Source organism: Lissotriton vulgaris, chromosome 10 (genome assembly GCF_964263255.1).
Source record: "Lissotriton vulgaris chromosome 10, aLisVul1.2, whole genome shotgun sequence".
In the NCBI taxonomy this organism is placed as follows: domain Eukaryota; kingdom Metazoa; phylum Chordata; class Amphibia; order Caudata; family Salamandridae; genus Lissotriton; species Lissotriton vulgaris.
In genome coordinates, this window is record NC_141698.1 from 503296922 (window position 1) to 503320619 (window position 23698).

At 40.5% G+C, this 23698-nt stretch overlaps 1 protein-coding gene across 1 annotated transcript in view; it reads right to left on the reverse strand.

Moving 5' to 3' along the window:
* ERCC4 (ERCC excision repair 4, endonuclease catalytic subunit) overlaps window positions 1–23698 on the reverse strand; it is a 269908-nt gene that overhangs the window by 49723 nt on the left and 196487 nt on the right. The window contains exons 8-9 of the mRNA XM_086941358.1: window positions 14561–15131; window positions 11955–12047 (exon numbers count right to left, since the gene is read on the reverse strand). Of these exons, the coding sequence (XP_086797484.1) occupies window positions 11955–12047; window positions 14561–15131 (664 nt within the window). The remainder of the gene's footprint in view (window positions 1–11954; window positions 12048–14560; window positions 15132–23698) is intronic.

Sequence of the window (23698 nt, forward strand, 5' to 3'; positions counted from 1 at the left end):
GTATGAAAGTACTGCTGGGAAAAACATGCAAGTATTTCAAAGATTTAGCGGAAGGGGTGGGACTGAAGTGTTTCAGCGAAATGACGAGTGGGTGTCCACTAGTAAGGGTTTAAACTACCACATGTTGTAATTTTGTGGGTATCTGCAATAAATCCCAGCTTTTTCCCCATTATCTATTTGGGCATCTACTCTTCGTACCCAAAAAAAAAAGTCCAGAATAATTCTGTAAATGGATGTAATGTTTATCTGCAATTTCAGCTTGATTTGATGTGGCTTTTCTTCTTACTTTCCGATCACCTAATTTCTGAATTTGCTGTGGGTCTGAACAGAGCAAACAATGTGCCCTGTTTCACCACTTCCCCTTTTCACATATCTGTTCCCTTGGTCATTTTTAGGTCTCACTTAAGCCAGCATGCATGTGCTGTCGTTTGCAAAATATAATAATTCCAATAAGGGGCTTGGATCATGCCCATTATTTACCATTCACTGGCTTCCTTGTCACTATTATTTTCTGCCTCCTAAGTGGCCGGGATATGCCACTTTCAATTTCTCTTCTTTTGTGTGGAGCATGGACCGAGTCCTGATTGCTTCTTTTTGATTAGTGTTCTTCCACTGATTACACTGTAATTCAGGTACTACTTTTCTTTATGCTTCCTCGTGGTCAGTGTTGATTCTCCCATGTAGCTTTTTCCTCCCACTCAGTTGCCATTTTGCTTCTTCCCTCCAACCCCCCCCTTGGCCCATGTTGCCTGTTCCCTCCCACCTCCTACCCTTCCCCAGTCATGTAGCTTCTTTCCTTCCATGCTACCATTGTCTGAGTTCCCCCAACCACCAAAAGAATGAAAAAAAAGCACTAGGACACATCACAGCGCCCACTGTCCATCTTGATTCTTCCCTCCCACCCATCACTTGTCCATGTTGCTTTTTCCCTCCCATCTCTCGTAGTGCTGTTGTCTGTGTGGCTTCCTTCCTCCCACCTTCCCTTTGTCAGTGCTACTTCTTCCCTCCAATGCACCAGGTCTCACAGTTGCTTCTTCCCTACCACCCTCCTGTTGTCCTTGTTCTCCCCACCACGGGAAAATAAAAAGCGATAGGACGTGTCATAGCAATTATTTTACCCTCCCGTTCTTAGTGTTGCTTGTTCCCTTCTGCCAATTGTCTGTGTTGCTCATTCAGCCTTAACATCCCTCCTGCTGTTCACCAGCACTCATTTAAAAAAAAGCGCAATGATGAAGCATATTGCTGTTTTTTTCTTCAATTTTAAGCCATTGCTGCACAGCAGTTGACTGCTCTACCGCATGGCTAAAAGACATTGGCAAAGACAATAGCTCTTTCTCGAACATCTAAAGATTTTGAAAGGCATATCCCTTACTTCAATGGCTGGAAGGAGATTTTGGCCAAAACCAATTTACTTGTCCTACTTGAGAACAGTAAAAACAACCTCCAAGCGTTGGAGATTCTACACCCGTCCTTGATTGGTACAACAGAGTTCATTATGATAAAAGTATGAATATACTAGCTCATATTAGAGAAATTACCTTCTTATACAAAATCAAATGTCTCCCTGTTGGTACATACAGGGCAGGAGTGTGGGACTTTATATACCCAGGGACCCTGCAAATACTAGAGAATACTTTGTGTACATACTCCGCGACATTTGCGCGCCAGGAGGCGCTCAAATACAGCATCACCCCGGTCGAGGGGGGGAACTTTGTATACTCTGCCACTTTCCAGCTGTGTTTCTTGCCGACTCTTGCAGAATCCCTGCACTACAGGGATCGCCATAATCTGGGTCCCTGCCCACCCGCCTCCCGCCGCCTGACTCCTTTTCCACCACGGGGTCTGGCCGCCGAGTGGAGCGTGAGTGAGCCCTAAAAAACCACAAGACCCAGCATCCTTAGCGGCATACTCCGCGACCTTTGCGCTCAAATACAGCACCCCCGTCTCGCGGGACGCCGGGCGAAGCCCGGGCCAAGGGCGGGCCCGTTTAAGCCCGTTCAAGACCGGGTAAGACTGGACTGGGCCACCTTATTGACATTTGGAGCCATATCACCCTCCTGTCTGCGATATATTAACTATCATTCCGTTGTTGTGTCCCACAGCTACCCATTATATTCACAACTCTGTGTAGCCTCACTAAGCATGTCGCCCAGAAATACTAGAAGTAGTAAGCCATCACACGCTGCTCAGACCATCGGTCCAATTGACCAATTTATTTCCAGGGCTAACGATGCAATCAACCAAGGAGTCCTCCTGTTGGAAAGGAGGGTCTCCCAAGATCTAGCTATAGCCAAACGTTCCTCATATGTTATGTCTCTGCAAATCTTCCAACAGCGCCATGAAGCCTACGGGCGTACGTGCGCTTAATAAATTTAATTTAACATAACATAACATTAGGACTATTGCCTGCAGCTAGAACTCCGCAGCGCCATCTAGATTCTGGCACACCAGCGGACTCCCATACTGCCCCAGGTACCGTGGACTTGACGGTTTCCATCGATCTCTCAGCCACCCAGTTATCTCAGTCTCCCATACCCCAATCCCCCTATCACTGGAGAGAACTCCGATTCTCTACACAATACCGAGCGGGGAGGACTACCATACCACCAACAATAGGGGGCTGAGGGAGGGAGCCATACCGAAGAAAAGAAAAGGGAAAAAAGGGAAAAAGAACACGCCCCAAAAAACCAACTCCCGAGTCCTTCTACAATCACCGACTCAACTCAGTTTACAAACTTCCCTCTCCAAACAAGGTATTAGTTAATCTGCGTTACCTCAGCAAGAGGCTAATTCTATAGCACCAGATATTATCAATCTTTCATCTAACATGCCTAACCTTAGCCCTAACAGTAACATAGGAAGAGGGCGTGACCCTTGCACCCTGGATATCCATTTATTGGATAGACTAGAGGCATTAATTAAGCTACACGTGCAACCCATCGAGCTTTCTTCCCTGGCCAAAGTTGAAAAGATGTTGGAATCGCTTACTCTAGAACTTAAAACTAAGAAGAATTTAGTCCCTACTCTCTCTGCGGCCCAAATACCCAACCACAAATCTACCAAAATAGGGGCAACAAAGACACATCAAGCACCTAAATCTGCGATTACTACCGCAGTTGTCCACCAAAAACCATTAACCGCAGCCGTGCAACAAACGACATTATCCACTGCTGCGAAAAAGGCCCCTGCTACACCATCAGTCCCAGTACCAGTCCCAGTCCCAGTCCCAGCCCCACTGCCTACTTGTACACAAACTCAGGCTCCCACTCTAGCAAAAACTCCAGGAACTAAAAATGCCGCCAACAATACAAGACGGAAAGGTAGTCGTTCATTCCATCTTCCCCCAGAAGCTACCCCGTTCGTTGTCATCATGACCGGGGTCCCTGAGCTAAGCCCAAACTCAGAGTACCAGGCTGGTCCTTAAAAAATAAAGTGTTACACTGGCTATCAGCCAATAGGCCCCTCCCTCCCTACTCCAACATAGAGTTACAACGGTCCGCAGGGTCCCGTGGGTAGGTAAAGAGCCAAAAACAATTCACGGGGACTGTGTTATCATTAATTTTGAAGACCCCCTAACAGTCGAACATATTTGCTCTTGGGGTTCCCAACTTACATCGGACGGGATAGGCACCAAAAGACTGTCATATTTCTATCCTCCTGTTAATCATTACGCCTCAGGTCCAGAATGGAACTGGACCCAGGTAGGAAATTGGAACAGAAGACCCGATTGGCTAGACTGGGCGGGTCATGGGGGTAGAGAAACTGCGCCAACTTTTGGCTGGAGGGGTGTTCCTCTGTTCAACAGATATGATTGCCTGGAGATGGTGGACTGACCACCATCTGTTAACGCCCAGGATAATGTGAATCCCCCTTCCCAAAGACTAAACTCACCCACTTCACCTAAATTTTTATTATCCCCAAACCTACCACCCAGTTCCCTGTTATTACTACATATTGATGTCACTGATGCACCAGCAGAAATACCCTCTCATTTATGTTCTGAAGCCCAACCCGCCCCTGTCACTGAAAACAACCATACTACCTCCCATATACCATTCCAATTAGGAAGCCCAGTTGTCAACACCCTAACTCCTCATACTATGTCATTATCTGTATTATACTGGAATGTAGCAGGTCTCCGTTCTAAGATCATTCTTGAATCATGGTTGGACTTTGTATATACTCATCAGATAATTTGTCTACAGGAGACCTGGGCAATAGATCCAATACATCTACAAGGCTATAAAACTTATCACACCCCAGCTAGTACTACCACCCATGGCAGATCTAAGTGCGGTTTAGCAGTGTACATCTCAAATAACCTGGCAGTAAAGAAAATCACTGTTCTCCATACTACTTTGAATTTTCAAATAATAATGGTCATTTTTAATAACTGTACGTCATACTGTTTTATTAATTTCTATAATAATCTATCCCCTGTAGACTGTGTGAAAACTGTATCTGTTATTTCCCATCTCACAAACGAGCAACGATCCAGGCAACCATCATCTGCCTGTAACGTAGTATGGGGGGGGGGGACTTTAATGCTCCATTATGCGTTAACTACAAGAAAGGTATTTGTGGGCTTCTAGATGAAGAGGATAGTCCATTGACTCATTTTTCGCATTCTCAATTAGGTGATTCCCTCAATGAAAGCCTCATTGCATTAGAATTGATGTATGCAAATGATCTTGTAGACCCCCCTGTAGATTTCAGACCCACTTTCCACGGCAGGGGTTTGTCAAGCACCATAGATTTTATTTTATGTTCCTATATTTTAAAGGGCAAACTCCTCAAGCTCACCACAGGCTCAGACACCTCAAGCGACCACTTCCCAAACAGTATCATCCTTATGATTACCATGGATGACTCTCAACCTAGAAGGATAAGTTTACTGACTCAGAAATCTTTGGCCATGGACAGAACCAACGGTTTCTCCGTGAAATGGTCCAAGATTGATCCCACAATAACTACCAGCAAGGTTATATCCAAGGCTCTTCCTTGGATAAACACCTGTTTGGCAGATGAATCGCCACCTGAGCTGATCTTATCTAGCTTTCAGGAGATTTTAAAAATTACGAAGGCCGAATTATTCCGTTACCACAAATCTGGTAATCAGACTTCTCCAAGATGGTTTAACTTGGCCTGTCGTAAAGCCTTAACCGCCTTAAAAAAGGCATTACACAATCCAGTTAGAGACAAAAATGAAATAGCTAAACTCAGAACAGAGTATAAGAAGGCTCAGAAGAATTGTAAGCAGGACCAAAAGAAAAAATTATGGGCCCAACTACACGCGAGTTGCCGAAGTAAGGACAGCTCTCAGTTTTGGCGTGTAGTCAAATCCCCTTTCTTGGCTGATGTAAACTCACACCAGCACTTGGATGTGGCTGTGTCTGCAGACGAGTGGGTGACCCACTTTTCAAAGATCTTCGGTGGTTCCCCCGTGGCCAGCACTACATAGGCCAAGCCGACAGTTGATCCCTCCAAGACGCAGGTATACCTGATAGACCTCCACTTTAGCCTAAGCGAGGTCGTACATGCCCTATCGTCCTCAAAAACCGGAAAGGCCCCTGGCCCCGATGGAGTCCCTCTTGATATCTTTGTCACCAACATAGATCTGTGGTCTCCCATCGTCACCCAGGTGATGGCGGCGGTATCAAAAGTTGGTTTATTAGACTCCTGGTCCTCTTCTATACTCCTTCCGATTTTCAAAAAGGGCGATCGAAACAACCCAGCCTGTTACAGGCCCATTTCCCTCCTGGATTCCATGGGGAAGGTCGCAGGACGTCTGATCCTGGAACGTCTCCAGGACTGGGCGTCGGAGAACAACATCGTGACCGACCTCCAGTACGGTTTCCAGGAGGGGCTTGGTACTGTTGAACAGGCTCTAAATCTAACCCTCCTAATAGGCAAGTACGTAGGGGCAAAAGGGGGCAACCTGTATCTGGTTTACGTCGACCTCAGTTCGGCGTTCGACTGCGTGATACACGCCAGGCTGTGGTCCATCCTAGAAGAATTGGGTGTTGATCCCTCACTCATTAAATTTTTACGTGAGCTCTATTCCGATGCCACGGCCTGTGTAAGATACGGGATAGGTGGCGAACTCTCACCCTCATTTCCAATAACAAGAGGAGTTAGGCAGGGTTGTGTCCTGGCTCCTTTTCTGTTTAACCTATATACTAACGGGCTGGAAACAGCCATGTAGGTAAGGAACCAGGACCTACCTACTATTAATCATCGCCCTATCCCTGCATTACTTTATGCAGACGACTCTGTTATATTAGCTAGAACGCTAGTCCAGCTACAAAAGCAATTGGATAAATACTGCCAGTTCATGCTTTCTTTGGGGTTAAAAGTGAACAAAAGCAAAACCTTTGTTATGTACACAGGACCTAAGGTAAAGAATCCCAAACCTCTCTATATTGAGCAAGTTAGATTAGAACGAGCCAGGGAATACCCATACTTAGGTATCTTAATTGATGACCAGTTATCTTGGAAAAGAGCTATGGCAAGCAGGAAGCTGCTCTATCAGAGAGCAACCTCGGCGCTGGTCTCTTTTTCCAGGAAATTGGGCAAACCTGTCCCACCTGAGTTGCTTAAAATGTATCAAGCCAAATGCCATAGTATAGCAACATATGGTGCAGGCGTCTGGGGCTATGTACCCACAGACGAGTTGCAAAAAGTCCAAAATGGCTTTTTAAAATACCTACTGGCACTTCCACAAAGTGCTCCAATTTACGGTTGCCATATCGAGCTTGGCATTGACTACCTATCAGATAACATCAAATGTCAGCCAATCCTCCTATGGCACCGTATTTGGAACAAGCCACAATGTCACCTAACACGCTCTTTGATCTCTGACTGCTTAAATATGGTATGCTGGAAGAGAATTCCATGGTTAACGTATATTTCTAATTTTTTAGAAGACCTGAATTGCACATCATACTTCACTGAGCCTTCCACTCTGGTTGACATTAGCAGAGGAGCACTGAAAAACCTCTGTCTAAACCATCTAAGGGAATTACGTCCCTCTTGTGAAGTAACCAAGAAAACAAATGTGCAAGCATTGATGGTCCAAGTTTCCCCTGGTATCCAGTAATACCTTAAATTTTACCTATCCAATTACGAAAAATATTTACTGACTAGGTTCCGCTTTAATTTATTTTTTCGTCTTGTCACTTTTCCCACTGTGTCAAACTGGTCCCATGACTTGAATAAATGTCCATGTGACAGAGTCTCTCCCCAATCGACCATTTATCTTATTTTGTTTTGTCGATACTATGAGCATGCGCACAAGCGTTGGATTATTCCACTTTTGCGCCAAATGTGGTTGAGGACCTGGCGACCAGCATTTTTGGCACTTCAGCTGCTAGATTCACAATACGTGGCAAAAAACGTAGCTCTTTTCTTAAAATCATGTTTAACGATTCGCAGCAAAATGGGGCTATTGTCTCACTGAATTTATTTTTATCTGAATTAATTTGTATATAGATTTTATGTAAAGTCTTTTTAAATGCGCCTTTGTAATGTAATAATGTGTTTTTATGTTACTGTATTTAATTGTATGATGTACTTTTTATGATTACCAAAGTGTTAATCGAATAAAAGTTTTTTGAAACAGAAAACTGAAATTAGAGAATACATTTCTTTGCAGGCTGTTAGCAATACCCAGGAGAATGGTGAACCATACTGCCCACTTACAATTAGACCTTTCGTATTTGGAAGGCACTGTAAAAATTGCACCTTTACTTCTTTTGGATAAAGATATGGCATAACCCTTAAGCTAAAGTTTCATGATCAGTACTTAAAGATCGTATTAGACAAGATCATTTGGACTTGATCCCATGGTAGGCTTACATATACAAAGCTTTTATTGGCCTTGGAATGCCAAACTTTTTCTATTCTCCTAACAGAATTGATAATGTCATGACCCAGGTGAAAGATGTATTTTTTAGTTATAGTACAGCTGTTAGAGTATCTAGAATGTCAGCAATAGACACTATTTCATGTTATTTAATGATGTCAACCACATCAGGGCTGGAAACGTACTTAACATGGATAGCTAATCCTGAATTTAAAATTTATTTGAGCCGTTGTAGATTAAACACAGTGAAATCTTTGGCAGCATTTCAACAGAAGGATTCTTGGATTTCTTTATTACCTTGTTGCCCTTGTGCCAATATTTCACTACTGTCCATGTATTTCACTACTGTCCATGTTATGTTTTTTGTAATCTCTATAACATCCCTAGATCCCAATTTTTATGCCCAAGTTTGCGTGCTAGTTGTTTTACATCTTACACGTTAGGTCTGCAATTTTTACTGTGTTTAGAATCGCAGTTACCTTGCTACGCAGTTATTAGTTATATTAGTTGGGCATTAGGCATCAGAAATATGCCACATTGGGCCTCACAAACTTAGATTTTTGTCAAGGCGGCAATTTTATCTTGATAGGGTTTGTATCTGGGTTTATTAATGTGTTTAAATATTATGGTACGAACTGATTAAATCTTTGTATATGTGAATATGCTATCATCAATGTGCCGATTTATGATTGATTATATCTTGATAGGTTTGATATTTGATGCGTTACTTTTTGTGGCAAATGCTGAATAAAAGTTTTTGACTGATTGACTAGTTCATATGTTGACAATATCCAAGGGTCTAGGACTACAGGTCTGAATGATATAATAACCTGAACAAACCAAATGTGTGAACTGACTTCCTTAGTAGAAACTACAATATTTGGAAATAATTCTCAAATAGACGGATTCCCATCACTCACCCTTGGGTGACATGCTTCATCATCTGTGTCTCCTCATTGATGTCACACTGGTGACTCTAAGGGCTAAAACCTCTTCAGAGAGATGAGGGAGCCCGAGGATGTTTTATTAGGCTGTTATAGGATTAGGATTAGGAGGATATCCCACCTCAACTGGCTGCGGCTCAGGGAATACGGAGGCACCGCTCTTCCTGTTCGTACCTCGGGCCGGCATCCACGTCGTCATGCATTTTGGAAACCGTGAGCTGTACGGGATATGCTGAGGAAGGTCTACACAAGCCTAAGTACAGGTGATTCGGTTGCATCTATTCAAACCGTCTCTAGTGTTTTGTTATGTATTTTTATACATTGTAATGTCATTTTTATACATTTTTTACACATATGCAGTAGCAATTAAGTAATGGTCATGAAAAAGTCATTGGACTAAATGTTGTCCGTAGGTGCTGAAACATGTTGACCCTCTTGTTTTCAACAACAGACAGTTTTTTGTTAAAGACTGTCATTTTGCACTGTCTTTAGGTTTGATTTGTAAGAGACAATAATAAAGATAGGGTCTCCCATTTTAATTCACTGTTATCTCCTTTTGCCTGCACTGCATTTTTTCCCCATAATAAAACTTGACAAACTTATTTGCTCTCATCTGTAAGCGCAGGTAGTGACCCTAATAAAACATGCTTGGGCTCCCTCATCCCTCTGAATAGGTTGTAGCCCTTAGCGTTACCAGTGGGACATCAATGAGAAGACCCAGATGATGAAGCATGTCACCCAAGGGTGAGTGATGGGAATCGGTCTATTTGAGAATTATTTCCAAATAAAGTAGTTTCTACTAAGGAAATCAGCGCACACACATTTGGTTTGTTCAGGTTATTATATCATTCAGAGCTGCAGTCCTAGACCCTTGGATATTGTTTGTGTATAGATTTTCTAGTGGGGCTATATTTCCAGGCCAGGTCTTTAAACATTGCCTCAGACCCTCCTTTAAAATGTGTTTGTATAGTTCATATGTTGCACATATTGGGTGCCATTCTAATCAAGAATATTTTTTTTAATCAACTGCACTTGTTGATTCCTAAATGTGTGTGATATAAAAGCTGGTCTCAAAGCAAACGCCTGTAGCAGACACAATCACAGAGTATGGGAGGGAGTTGTGCTGCCCACCTTTTACAGGTAGACCGCAAGATACTAGTAGAATGGATGAAGACAGAATCTAAAACAGAAACTGGGGGTTTATATGAATCGGAGCATATATTTTGTGGGGCTGGGGAGAGAATCTCTGGGCCATGCCGTGGACCCTTAGGATGGAGAAGCCCACTAGCACAAGGACAATTCTTTACACATGAGAAGTGAAAATCACTATTGATAACAAATTGTCCTGCTTTCCATCACCTCTTACACTAATCTAGATTTCCGTCAAATTCTATCCAGCTCCCCCAACAAGTACTTTGATTCATGGAGTGTAAAAAGCTGTATAATGATCTCAGACAAGCACAGGACATGGCCTATCAATTCATTTGAACAATATAAAGCCCATTTCACATTACAGGATTCTGAAGGCCTATGATGCACACAGTAGAGGCACAGAGTAGTGTAACTGTGAATAATATCCTGACTTAAAGGGTAGAGATCTCCATCATGTGCATGTTGATAACCATCTCAAAACAGTAGGAAAATGAACAGATTTAAATGATAGAAAAACATAGTATGATGATTAAAGGAGAGAGTTGATATCCGCTTTGAAGGGATAACGTAAATGCCAAATCTGTTCAAAATGGAGAAGTGCATATCAAGTTGATGTATTACTGGCACACAAACGTGAAAAAGTTACAACAAATATCATCTTGCTCTACTAAAGACTGTTGAAAGGTCCACAGGATGTCCCCAGCACACCTAGTGGTAAACTAACAATATTCTGAAAAGAGGGCATTAGTATTCGAAAAGGCGTGCCAGGTTTCACCCCTCCATAGACTCCACACCTATTAGTTCTTAGCGTGGAGCGATCTAGCACTAGAACCTTTGTTACAACTGAACCATCTGACTCTGTGGCAATTCTTGATGACAGTAAAATTATCCATTGCGGCACTGGGACAGAACTGATCAAAACCATGTGAAACAAGAGCTCAACACTGCAAATGTCTTATCTCTAAATATATTATTTACTTGTAAAGCTTTACTTCTAAAAATAGAAATTTGAAATATTAAAAATGTTTCCCAAAAAATAAGAAAAAATTGGAAAAAACAGGGCGTGTTAAAAAAAAATCTGGATGACATAAAAAACAGGACCAAGAAAGAGGGAAGTAAGAAGGAAAAAATGGATGTGGGAGTTTCCCTAAAAAGAAAATCAAAGGAGGAAACATTTAATAAAAGTAGGTGAAGCCAAAAAGAAACAAATGAAGGAAAAGCAGTAAACACTAAAAGAAGAAACAAACTAAAAAGTTCAACATTTGAAGTAAGGACCTTGAGAATTTAAAAAAATCAATGTTAAGCAGTTCATTCATATTATCTAATAAGGATTTGGAGTATTCAGGCTATTGGGCATCTGACTCACTGTATGCTGGTGAAAGACACAAGCTTCAAGCGGGTATGGAGGCCGTTGATTACTGTATGCCAGGGTGAACCCCAAATCTACCCTCTGTAATTAGATTGAGATTTGTTTTTTTTAATCGAAGTGGGCCCACAACCATTTGTAACATTGAAAGTGAATGTTTCAAGCCTGCTGAAGAACGGGTGCAATGCAGTGGGCAACTTCAATCACTTCAGGAACACAGATCATTTTGCATAGACCTGTAGATTGAGATTTTTTCTGTACGGGGTGGAGGAGACAGAGCGAGTTACTAAAGAACACACAGGAGTTCTCAATGAGAATATGGAAAAACATCTGCTTTACATGACTTAGTCAGTGCACTATCCATATTTTCCTGTACAAAATGTCAAAACGCACTTCGAATACATGGCACACTTCACAGAATTAAAATAAACAAAGACTGCAGACACCATCACAAACAATTTAAATAAAATAGGGTAAACTAGCCCTTTAAGAAAAATATACAGAGCCAAGACCACTGGAAAACCACATTTGCCGTTATGTGGCGATAGATCTAGCCACATATTTGACATCAGCCACACTATATTTTTAAGGCCCTTGCATGAACTATTGCAGCAAATAAGCACGTTACCTAATAAGTTTTTCAAATGCTTCTTTTTCTTTCCTTAAAGCAGTCAGATACCTTTGCTCCTCTGTAGATCCTCCATAAACTAGGAAATAAACCCTAAAAGTTGAGACAAAAGAGTGGAATTTAGAGAAAACGAGCAACACAAAATAACAAACGGAGCTTTTTAATGAAAGAAACGAGTGGAGCCTGAGATAGTGGAGGGCCTAAAACAATAACTATCTAAATAGAAGGATAATTTTTAAAGCAATTACACCTCAGTGTAAATTAAAGAGTTAATTAAAACAAACTGACTCGCCGTGTCCCGGGAAGAGGCAGAATACAATGTTAAAGATGGGTGAACACAACAGGAAACGTTTCCACAATTCCTTACTCAAATTGTGTACATTAGACGGTATCTGTAATAGGTGGATAAGAAACCAATTAATCTACCAAGAAGGCTATGTTTACTGAAAATAAGTAAAGGCTGGCTCGTGCAGTAGCAGATCTAAACTGTATCAGCACTGCCACTATTTAGTCTCACAACTATCTAAAGCTGTTTGGTTTTGGTATCGCTTAAACCCCACTACAAAAACCACTGAAATGGCTTAAAACCTGGCACCCTTTGTTGTAAACTGACGATCATACGCACAAAGCCATTATGATTTGGATGTTTTGAGCCCTACTTCTAATTTTGAATTTTGCGCCCCAGCAGAATTCAGAAGATCGTACTTTACTATGCATTTATTTAAGCGCTTCTGCTTTGTGGTGAGGCTTAATAGCATTAATGCAATCCTTTTCTTTCGCAATATTCATTTTAGTCATTTTTGGGTCTCGGCCAGATAGCTCTGCTGGCAGGCCTTTTGTTTACAATCGATAACATATATCGAGAGTGGGCTTTAAATCAAGCCCCTTGTTCATGAGTGAGCTTTCGGTCAGGCCCCTTGATGGATTATAGATAGAGGGAGTGTTCGTCTCAGGCAGGTATCTACTCTGAAATCAGTGATTTTCCTCACTTTTCTTGCGTTTGCTCCACCTAGGAGCATGTTGGTCTCGCTATCGTGAATGGATGAGTTGTATCCTTTCACTTTTGACTTGAGGAACTCTTTTCATTATCATATGGCACTTCCTGGAAATGCATGTGCTTCCTCTCTTTCTCCCCATGCGTTTCTCCGTTACATGCCTTGCAAGCTTTTTTTTCCACTTTTGCATGCACTTTTTTTTCTACTTATGCATGCACTTTTTTTCACTTTCCTAATTTTCTATTCTAAATTCTAAAATGGTCTTGCATTTCAGAATGGTTAATGAAAATGAATAAAATGGTCACCGGGGTGTGACGATACATGCATCACAATACATACTTTCTTTGATAGAAAACCCACTCCCAGTTTGCGAGCTATGTCCACAAGCTTGCACATGCGACTGTCACTGCACAAAATATTGCCAAAAGCTCTACCTTTTTAGAGCCACGAGTTGTAGACTTTGCCAGTGCTTGTTAGTAATGTAACTTTACAACACACCTTACATTTAGGACAAAGTGTGCAATATAACAAAATACTTTAGAGCAATACCTAATACCTTACGTTGTTCAACAGAGTGCATCAAACCAGATAGAAGGTAATGTTAACTTTATCCCCACCCATCTAAGGATTTGATGAGACTAGAGGATTTCACTCTGAAAATCAATTTCCTTACACGTAGACCTGTCTCTTTTACCATTAACCAATCCCTATCGCAGAGACTGTGGAAAATGGCGTATTTAGGTGCCACCTCATTTAAAGATCTGACTCTGCATCATTAACTCTAATGTCCTTTTTACAGAATCTAAAAGGCAACCTTTGAAGCTCTTTAAAGAAAAGCTTCAATGAAAGATGTTCCCATTGAGACCTGCTACAATAGTGCAAATGGAATTCCCCCAATTGAAATCTCAAAATAATCTGCCATCCTTAAAAGAAATGGCAAAAAGCCTTTAACTCTAAAGTAGTGATTACGTTTCTTTATTAGCTCTATTGATATAACAAATCTCCTTAAGATAAAAAGATGTACTACTCCTTGCAAGCGCTTTGATTACCAAGAAATCTTTTCAAGCTTTAAAATCTTATTTCAAAGAGCAACTACATGTTCCAACATGCATTTGTGTTTAAATGAGAAGTGAGGTTCAATGTAGGTTGGAGGGAATAGTTCTCTCACTGGAATTATATTGCTGTCTTCTCCAATTATGGCGTGGCTGAGTACTGTATCACACTTGTTTCAGGGCATGGTGAAAACAAGTTAGTACATAGGATAATTTTTAGTAGAGTGATTTATGTGTATGAATTGCATAGAACATCATTTTAATAACTTCCATGTATCTATAAACTACGCAGAGAGGATGGAATTTGTTTCCCTCAACCAACGAAGCCAGTGGAGTCTGGTGAAAACTTGTTTATAGCTATCATATTTGTCATTAAGCTTGGTAACGCAAGGAGCTCTTTTAATATCTCTATTTTGAAAGCCAGGCTGGTGATGCAAAAATCCAACAAGTGAAACTAGTGCCACTTACCTGTAGAAATGATTCCACTTCAACAGCTGCACAGGTACGCATGCTTGCAACTAAGAGTGAGGTATGAATTTATTTATGTTTGCATACTTGCCTCAAAGGTTTGCCAGGCCTGCTTGCTCTGTAAATTTCCAGCTGACGTACAAAGCTAAGTTCTGCATCATACAGCACAACATATCTTGGCTCAATCTCATGTAGTACCCGCGTGAGAGCGTAGGAATCACTACAGCCCAACAAAGGGTGAATGACTGTAAGAGGCTCTTCTAAGATGCTGTAGTAAGAAGTATCTGAAGGGAGGTTCATGAGGAGACCTTCTGGCTTGGTTTCTTCATTGCTGCTTTCCTGGCTTGCACTATCGTCTTTATAAATGTCATCATCTCCCTCCTCTGGCAGATCCTCCTCCTCAGCTCTTCCCATCATTTGAGTTAAAGTCAACTCTGGCTTCTTATTTTTATTTTGTTTCGATGCAGTCACAGGCTTAGCTTTTTTGGATCTTGCCTTTGATCCGGCAGCTTTTCTCCCAATCAACCACACTTCCTCAGCTTTTGCATCCTTTCCAAACGTTTTGTTGTACAATCTCATTAGAAGGGCCTCCGCTCCTCCAGTGATGTACTCCTTGAGCTGGGCACACGTCCGGTCATCACTGGCACAGATCAAAACTCTTCCTGCGGAAATAAAATACAGTAAGACGTTTGGACTTCTTTACATTACCACCACACTTCAACTACTACCATCTACATGAGCACCGACCTGAGAAACTATTGAGACAAATTATTATTCTATGTGTCCATACAAAATACGTGTAATCGCCCATCCTGAAAGTAAATGGAAGAAGAAAAATTCTAAAGTACATTTACTAAACGTATTCAAACAATTTTACTTGGATCTAAAACCAGTTTTACACTTTACCTTAAAAACATTGTCACTCAGGTGTTTAATTTATAATTGGTCAGCGGACATTTGGTCACGTGGTTTGTGATACTGGTCTTTGTATATATATTTTTTTTAAAGCATTTTCCAGTGTTAGATATTTCTTTCCACAAGCCCCAGCAGTATCCTGCACTCCAAACTCTTGGGTGAAGAGGGAAGATCTGCTAGTTCGAATGGGCCCGATTTACAAATTGTTAATCTGCACATGTAAAACTACTCCCGTGCAGATTTAAGATTTTCATATTCACAAACATTCCTAGTAAAATGCCTGGAAACCTCTACCAGTGCCAGTTTTCTGGGAGTACGACCAGAAATGTGATTTGATGTTGCTTTTCCTCAATGAATAATTGTGTGTAGGGTACATCGGGGAAAGGGACTTCTGATGTGCAATTATATTTTATGTTTAGGTTTCTCCACAGGGATAACTTCTTTCCCCAGTGGGAAAACGCCTTCTCCTACACCTTCCCCAGGTTTGGAAGTTTTCAATTTCCCTTGCAACCCAGGAAGAGAATTTAATCCAGCTCTTTGCAAGAGCAAAAATCCCCGACAATATCCAGGGTTGGAAAGTATCATGGAGAAGTTTGTGAATGTACACAAACTCACTAGGGAAACTGAACATATATATTTTCCAATAACTATTCTAAGAAATGGAAAGACTTACCACATTGAACCTTGTGAGTTTGAGAGCATTGACTACTTCAAGATCTATTCTTGTGCCACATCAAACTCAGATTTGCCCCTCAAACACTTAACATGGAAAATCAAATCCATCACTTTCGTCCTCTACTGCCAGCTCTCCATTCCCCTAATAACCGCCTTCACACACAGGCTTTCCCATGCTCGTCTTTGATATAGAGACAATCACAAATGACCCATGAAACCTATAGACCACCCCACAACTTCTGACAAAATGATTAAGGTCTATCCTTTTTTTTCCTTGGGAATTTAACACCAACATCCACGTAAAAAAAACTGTTCAGCTTGGAACAGTCTTTCCTAAAAGCTTCTCCTCAACAATCAATCAACCAAGTCAGATCAAACACTGCAATCAGTTCCCCTGTCAAACTATAGTCATCCACTGTACTGAAGGTACTGCACAAGTACCTGCCTACATATCTGTTGAATATTAAACAAGCACCTATTTATTGCAACAACTATACTTGATTAAGCATTTATATAAAACAGTTTAAAAACACAGATTCGTAGCTCATATTGGCAAAAAAAAAGCTGCCACTTTAATGTCTTCAAAAATTTCATTATTTGGCAAATATTTTAACATCACTCAATGACCTTCTTGATGACTGAACACCATTCCACTCACAACAAATAAACAGTCTTAATCACTGTACCACACGAGCAAACAATAAGCAAATGTTAAATTGTCTCGTATTGTGAGTGACCATCGTCACTCACAATACCAGCAACCATAACCAACTACTACAGACCCTAAAAGAAATATGGGCCTCAAAAGGGTTTATCCTGCTGCCATTACTACCAGCAATATTAAGCTCAGAGAATAGCTCTAAATCCAAAATAATTTAAATCATTGCCGTTGGCTGGCAGTCACTTTAGTTCATTTAGTCTTTATAACGATATTACTTCCAAATAATATTTCAAGATTTTTTAATTTAAAAAGAATAACATCCAAATTTAGAAAGCAGGGTGTACTAAAAAAAGGAAAGTATTAAAGTTTAAACCTAGTACAATGTTTATACAAAACAAATCATCTCATTCTTGCTTCTGCTGGCAGCTTTTTATGTCTTCCTTAGCAAAATCAATACTACAAGTGCAGGTATTGAACATCAGATATAACAATATTGAGGTTTCATACTTGTAGCGATTGTGTGTTGGACTACCTTTTGCTGCTTTACATCAAAGTTATGGTGCAGTCAGGAAAGGATTTAAACTATTATTTTGTCAGGATAGCTTTCCTAGAGATAATGCAGTTTATCATGGCATGCAGAGCAACCCTTGGGATATACTGCTCTCAGCACAAAAAAAGAAAATCCATAAAAAAAAAATATATATAAGGAGAGAGAGTTAAGCAATAGTTATGGGCCACGAGCATACAAGATTTGCCAAAAGTAATTGTTGAAAGAGAAATTGTTCAAACATCATTATTGGTACATACTGATTAACCCTGGGCAAAGCACTACGCTACGCTTGCGTAGTTTACAAAGTTTACGCTACTTCGCACTACGGGAAGTGCACGTAGCACAGTGCAAAATCACGTAGCGTAGTGCAGCGGGCATTTTTTGCTTGCTCGCGGTCCTCAACGTGAAGTTGGCGACCGCGAGCAAGCATAATGACATCCCGGCGAGACTTTTTCCTCGTTCGCGATCAGCAACATCAAGTTGCCGATCGCGAGCGTGGAAAATAAACCTCCCGGCGAGATTCTCAACGTGGGAAGGTCAGGTTTCTCATTACGAGTGGTCGCGTATGCTCGAGACTGCTCGCAATGAGAAACTACCAGTCCGCGTTGAGAAAGCTGCAGCTCGAGTAAAAATCTACTTGAGCGGCAGAAAACTACAGCTCGCACTGTGCAAGATGCCGTTTTCAATGATTGCACAGTCCCGGATGCTTATCCGCAATGTGGAATCATTGAAAATGGCATCTTGCACAGTGCGTACAGGGTACTACGCAGTTCGCATAGTGCTACGCGTAGCTCGCGAAGTGCACTTTGCATAGCTACGCGTAGCTCGCGAAGTGCACTTCGCGTAGCTACGCGTAGCGCTACTTCGCAAACTACGCCCAGGGTTAATACTGATGTAGAATTTCATAGTATGGCTTGCAACCAGTGTGCCTTATAACACATTTTGTAACTGTCAATTCGCCCCGTGGGCCTTTGTGCTTGCCATCTTACATACAATAACTCTTTCATAACTTAATACATTAGAAATGGCCCCATCATGTATCCAGATTTGGTTTTGCCAGATATAACCCTATATAATTCAAGAGTGGTGTGATCTCTGAGACTCTTCCAATTACACTGCATTAGTTAATATATCATACAGAAAGCTCAAAGATGCACCATTAGGCTCCAGCCGTTTTGCTAAATCACTGATCCAAACCCAAGCAGAGAGGAGTAGCATTAAACTGGATAATATTAACACCAGCTTTCCAGTGTCTATAAAAGGTAAACATGTGGAAAAAATACCTATACAAAAACAAATTATGATTATATTTATCACTACTATTACCTATGCGAGGACTGATCTCTTCTTCCCCCAAGAAATGCTGCCATGACCTTAACTTTGCAAATAGTATGTCAAGAGAGTCAACGATATTCTCGTCCTGTAGAAACTGAACACTTTGAATTGAACATTACTCTCAATGGCAATAATATGAAATGTCTGGTTTTTAATCTTGTAAAGACCTCAAATGTGTTTAAGTGCCTACAGTTCAGCTCAACATGTCATATCATGTCTCACCTGAAGTGTGCCCCAAGATACCCCAGAAGCACTTCGAACGTGTTGGCCTTATCAGTACAGTTTGACTCGAGTTTGAATGGCACAATGGGCAAGCACAAGATGCACAAGTGAGGGCGCCTCTTCTTGAAGTAAGACTTCAAGCCGATCTAGTTAGGTCTCAAAGCAATCAAGACAAAGATGGTAGATAAAATGCCAGGGCTAAACTGCAATTGCTGAGACTTTACAGGGCATCTCCCAATTCCCACTACACTCTGCTTACCTAAATATGTGACAGTTTAATGTGCTTCTTTCAGGCTTTCTAACAATGGTTAACTTGTATGACTTTTAAAAAATAAATAAAATCAGTGGCAAAGCCAATATGTCTAGCCTTAGTAAAACTACAATAGTTTTTTTTCTTCTGTCTAAAGGTAATAAAAAGTAAAAATGTCTTGCACCTTTTTGAGAACAAAAATATATTTAAAAAATGGTCCATCACAAAACAAATATATATAAAAAATAAATAAATGAAGGAGAAATGAGAGCGGAGATTTGCCCACCATCTCTGTCATGGATGTGGACTACTTTTTAGGAGAATATGTACATATGTGCAAGTAAAAGCTATCAGACACAGTAAAGAGAGCCAATGGCTGAAGTGGACTGCCCCAAGCAGTCTATTATGGTGGGTGGACGCAAAATGAGACTAACTCTTGAACAGATCATTTAAAGAATATTTTGGATAACATTAGGTTGGCGAGACAGCTAACCTTTAGGTTAAACCTTAACCTTGTAAAATATTGTCTGGCGGAGAGGGCAGGGTCACATCACAGCATGGTGGGCATAAATCCTTGAAGCTCCGCACCATTGGTCTGCACTGGAGATGCTTCAGAAGAAGAAGGGTCAACAAAGGAGATGCTGTTGCAAATATAGGCTGGAGAAGCTGATGAGAGCTGTTTGATGAAGAAATATATAAAAATCGCAGAATACTGAGAGAGTGGAGGCTGCTGATTGAGACTCCTGCAAGCCCTTATGGCACGCACTCATGGAAGCCAATATGGCACCAGACAGTAAAGGAGGAGAGGCCTAGAGTGCCTTCAGAAGCAGAAACACTCTGCGGAAATAAGAAGCAGAATCAATGTTATGTATGATCATCTTGCATGGTGATCTCCTGGGCCTGAGTGGACTAAAGGTGATTTGTAGCAGAGTAGAGCTGTGGACACAAATCAGCGAGGAAAGAGGGAGAGGAAGAAGGCCATGGAAAGCTAATTCATTCATGAAATCTCTAAAGGAATGTAATGCAGAGCATAACAGATTAGCAGGGTGAGACTAGGTAAACAGGTAATGGATGGTAAATGAACTGCAATTATAAATTTGGAAAGCACAACACGAGAACGTCTGCATTAGCAATGCTTCAAAGTTGCCCGAAGGCTGTGACATATGAGGGTATGTCCAATCCTTATTTCATATACTGAACTTAAAGAGAGAGATAATGTGTATGCAGAGAGCGAGCAAGAGTGGCACCCAGGAGAAAAAGGGACTCTGTAAAATTCAGAGACCTTAATATAAAGCTACTGTCTTGCCCATAAATAGAGAAAATACTCAGTGATGCTAAAAACCACTCCCCCTTACTGTTTGGGGGGATGGAGAGGTCTTATTTTAAGACCTCTCCCAAATTGCCCTTGCAAAAAGGAAGGTGTTGAAACCACTGACAGACATTCTCGATCAGAAAGGGAAACGTTTTCAATGGGCATTTCCATGTTATTTTACTTGGGAGAAAAGGAACACCACATTCATACACTGCAAGAAGATTTCAAAATATTGCAGGTCCCGCTCGGTGATGATGACTCCCAGCATGACCAAAAGTCGAGATCCCAATATCTCAAGATCCCAAAATTCTTTTTAAATAACGCATATTTTTATAGTTTATATAGCCTATGTCCATCTGCACACCCTGACGATTACAATGATGTATCGGGTGTGTGGATTGGCGCTGTGGTTCCAGAGTTTACCCGCCTCAAAGGTTCAAAGTTCTTGCTTTATAACAGTAGTATAGATATATATATATACTGGGGCAATACATTATGTTTGCTTACACAGACTATGCGCACTGGGGCAAAATATAGTTATGTTTTCTTATTCAGTATTGATGTTGGGTACAATTACTAATGCTATATGCCAAGCCAATATGTAGTGTGTAGGCATTTATTATGTACCTTTATTGAGTGGAAGTAAACGTTGTCTTATATAGACTATAAGGCCTGAGATACTAACTTATGACCAATCCCCCACCGGGGCTTTCAGATCTGGGGCTTTTATTTATTCTTTGGTTTGATTAATCTCCAAGCAGTATTACATCCATTGTGCAGATATATGTCCTTTAGAACAATAATATTGTTTGTGTTCCTAAAATTAATTTAGTCAATTTATTTTGGGACAGTTATGCTCGTTGTTCTCGCAAACAAGCTGGAATTGAACTTCAAGTATCTATATTTCGCCGAATCTAACATTGCCACCCAAATAGCACAATGCATTAATCATGTAGAACTATCTTTTGGGATGGCCGGTTCGAGCCCCAAGCCAGTGTATCTCAATTTTATTTGTATATGGGGTATGAAGTGCCAATTTGAGTTATTTATTTTTGAATCTCAAATTTAAAATTGACTATAAAGTATTTTGTATGCTTTAACATGATGAACAATGATGAACTGGTATATATTGTATGAAAAACAGACGGATGAGACATACTAAGAAAGTATATTATTTATTTTTATTGTCACGTGACACATTACTTTATTTTATTAACACTATTGAAACGCACATTCTTGCCCGTGAGGAAGGAGCAATCTTACTCCGAAACGCGTAGGTCGTTGTGCTCGCAATAAACTGCACTTTGAATTGTGGCCACGGCTCCTGTGTGGTTTCTTTCCGTGACTGGAGGAGGGAACCTGCCGGCGAAACTGTGCTAAAATATATATATATATATATACACACATTCCTGTGCCACCTCAAAATGGTAAGCAAAATGAAAAACATAGTTGGCATTAACAACCATTGAGGGTGAAATTCAGAATCCTGTGTGTCCAATGAGAAGTTAAAAATTGATTTAATAAGATAGAAGTATGTTGCTATAAATATAATGGTGGGACTCGTGTAAGGAATTCAAAATCAAAATAATGTTGGTACTGGTTTTAACCCCTTCAGTGCTGCGAACGTCCAACGGTCGTCGCGTGCACTACCTCCCCAGTGCTGCTCACGACCATTGGACGTCCATTCAGCACTAGTTCCAATGGACAGCGCAGCACTGGGGAGGGATATTTGCGCCACATCAGAGGGGTTAAAGGCGCTTTTGGTGTCAACAATGTTGCATTGGCACTTTAATAGTACATTAAATGATTTAGAAATGTTTACAAGTGATAAAGACTATTGTATAAGACTTAGATCCATCTTACTATTTATGCCTTACTGTGTAGATTTAAATCCTAGTCATAGTAAGATAGAAGAAGGTAGTTATTAATATAAATGGTGCGACTCGCTTACAAGAAATTTAAAATTAGAATTACATTGACACTGGGCTTGAAGGCGCTGCTGAAGTTAACAAAGTAGCACAGGCACCTTTATAGAACATGAAATTATTTGAAAAGGTTTCAAAATCATTTGATAATATTTTTAGCCATTTTACTATACCTTACTGTGTGTACTTAAATCCCAGTCATTTGATGTTAATGCATTATTGTTAGGAGTTCAGTATAAAGGACACAATGTCTGTGGTATAATTCCCCTGTATTCACCAAAACTGTTAAGGACATGGTCTAGCAGCCAACACAATGAAAGTGATGGCAGACTAAACATGGAGCCCAAATCACGTATAAACATGGTGTAAGTGTTTGAAATGTGGTCCAGTGTAAGGCGACAGCATTGCTGAGGGAGGTTTTGGTGATATATATTCACTCACACAAAACCATTGAAATTCCCCCGTTATAGTTAGTTCAGCTAACTATAACTCGCGCGCCCGCAATGCACTGCTGATGACGTCACATATTACATCACTCATGACATGGTCAGTGACATCACTCATGACATCACTCATGACATCATCCAGTGAATGTGTGTCTTTTTGAAAAATATTTTTTTTTTATATATGTATAGCTAAAGGTTGATGGAAGAATAAATGGGTAAATAAGTGTCTAAATAGATGTTTTTCCTGTAAAATTGATTGCATAACTGACTTATTGAATATGTCTTAGTGAAAATATTTATTAGCGAGTAATGTTTAAATATGTTAATATCTGTATCAGTGTCTCACTTTGTGTATAAGTGGCTGCATGGGTTGGTGAGTAGCTACGTTTTTTGAGTATCAGAATGAGTGTCTGTATGGTTTGGTGGGGGTATTACTTAGCGCACAGATGCATGAATGACTGACTCATTGTTTGTATGTGTTTTGAAGACAGCATGTGTGCAGGACTGTATGGGTGGATGAGTGTGTGTGTGTGTATGGGTGTTTTAGTGAGTGAATGACTATCAATAGTATCTTTATGAGTAACTACATATGTTTTAAACTAGTATATGCGAGTATTGATGTATATAAGTGAGTATATGTGAGAGTGAGAGATTGGAAGAGTTACTGTATAAATAAGTATGTGTTTCTATAAGTGATTGTTTAAATGAGTAAGTATGTGTACATTTCTGTAGAAGTAAGTGTAGTGGTGTGTGTATAGCTGTATATGCAAGTAAATGGATGTTTGACAGTTTATTTGCATGTGTGAGTATGTGTGCGAGTAACTATGGATGAGTATCGGTATGTAACAGGATGTATAGGTGTACGAGTACATATGATGAGTGAGCACATGTATGAGTGACTATATAGAACTGTTGGTGAATGAGTGGATGTGTATGTA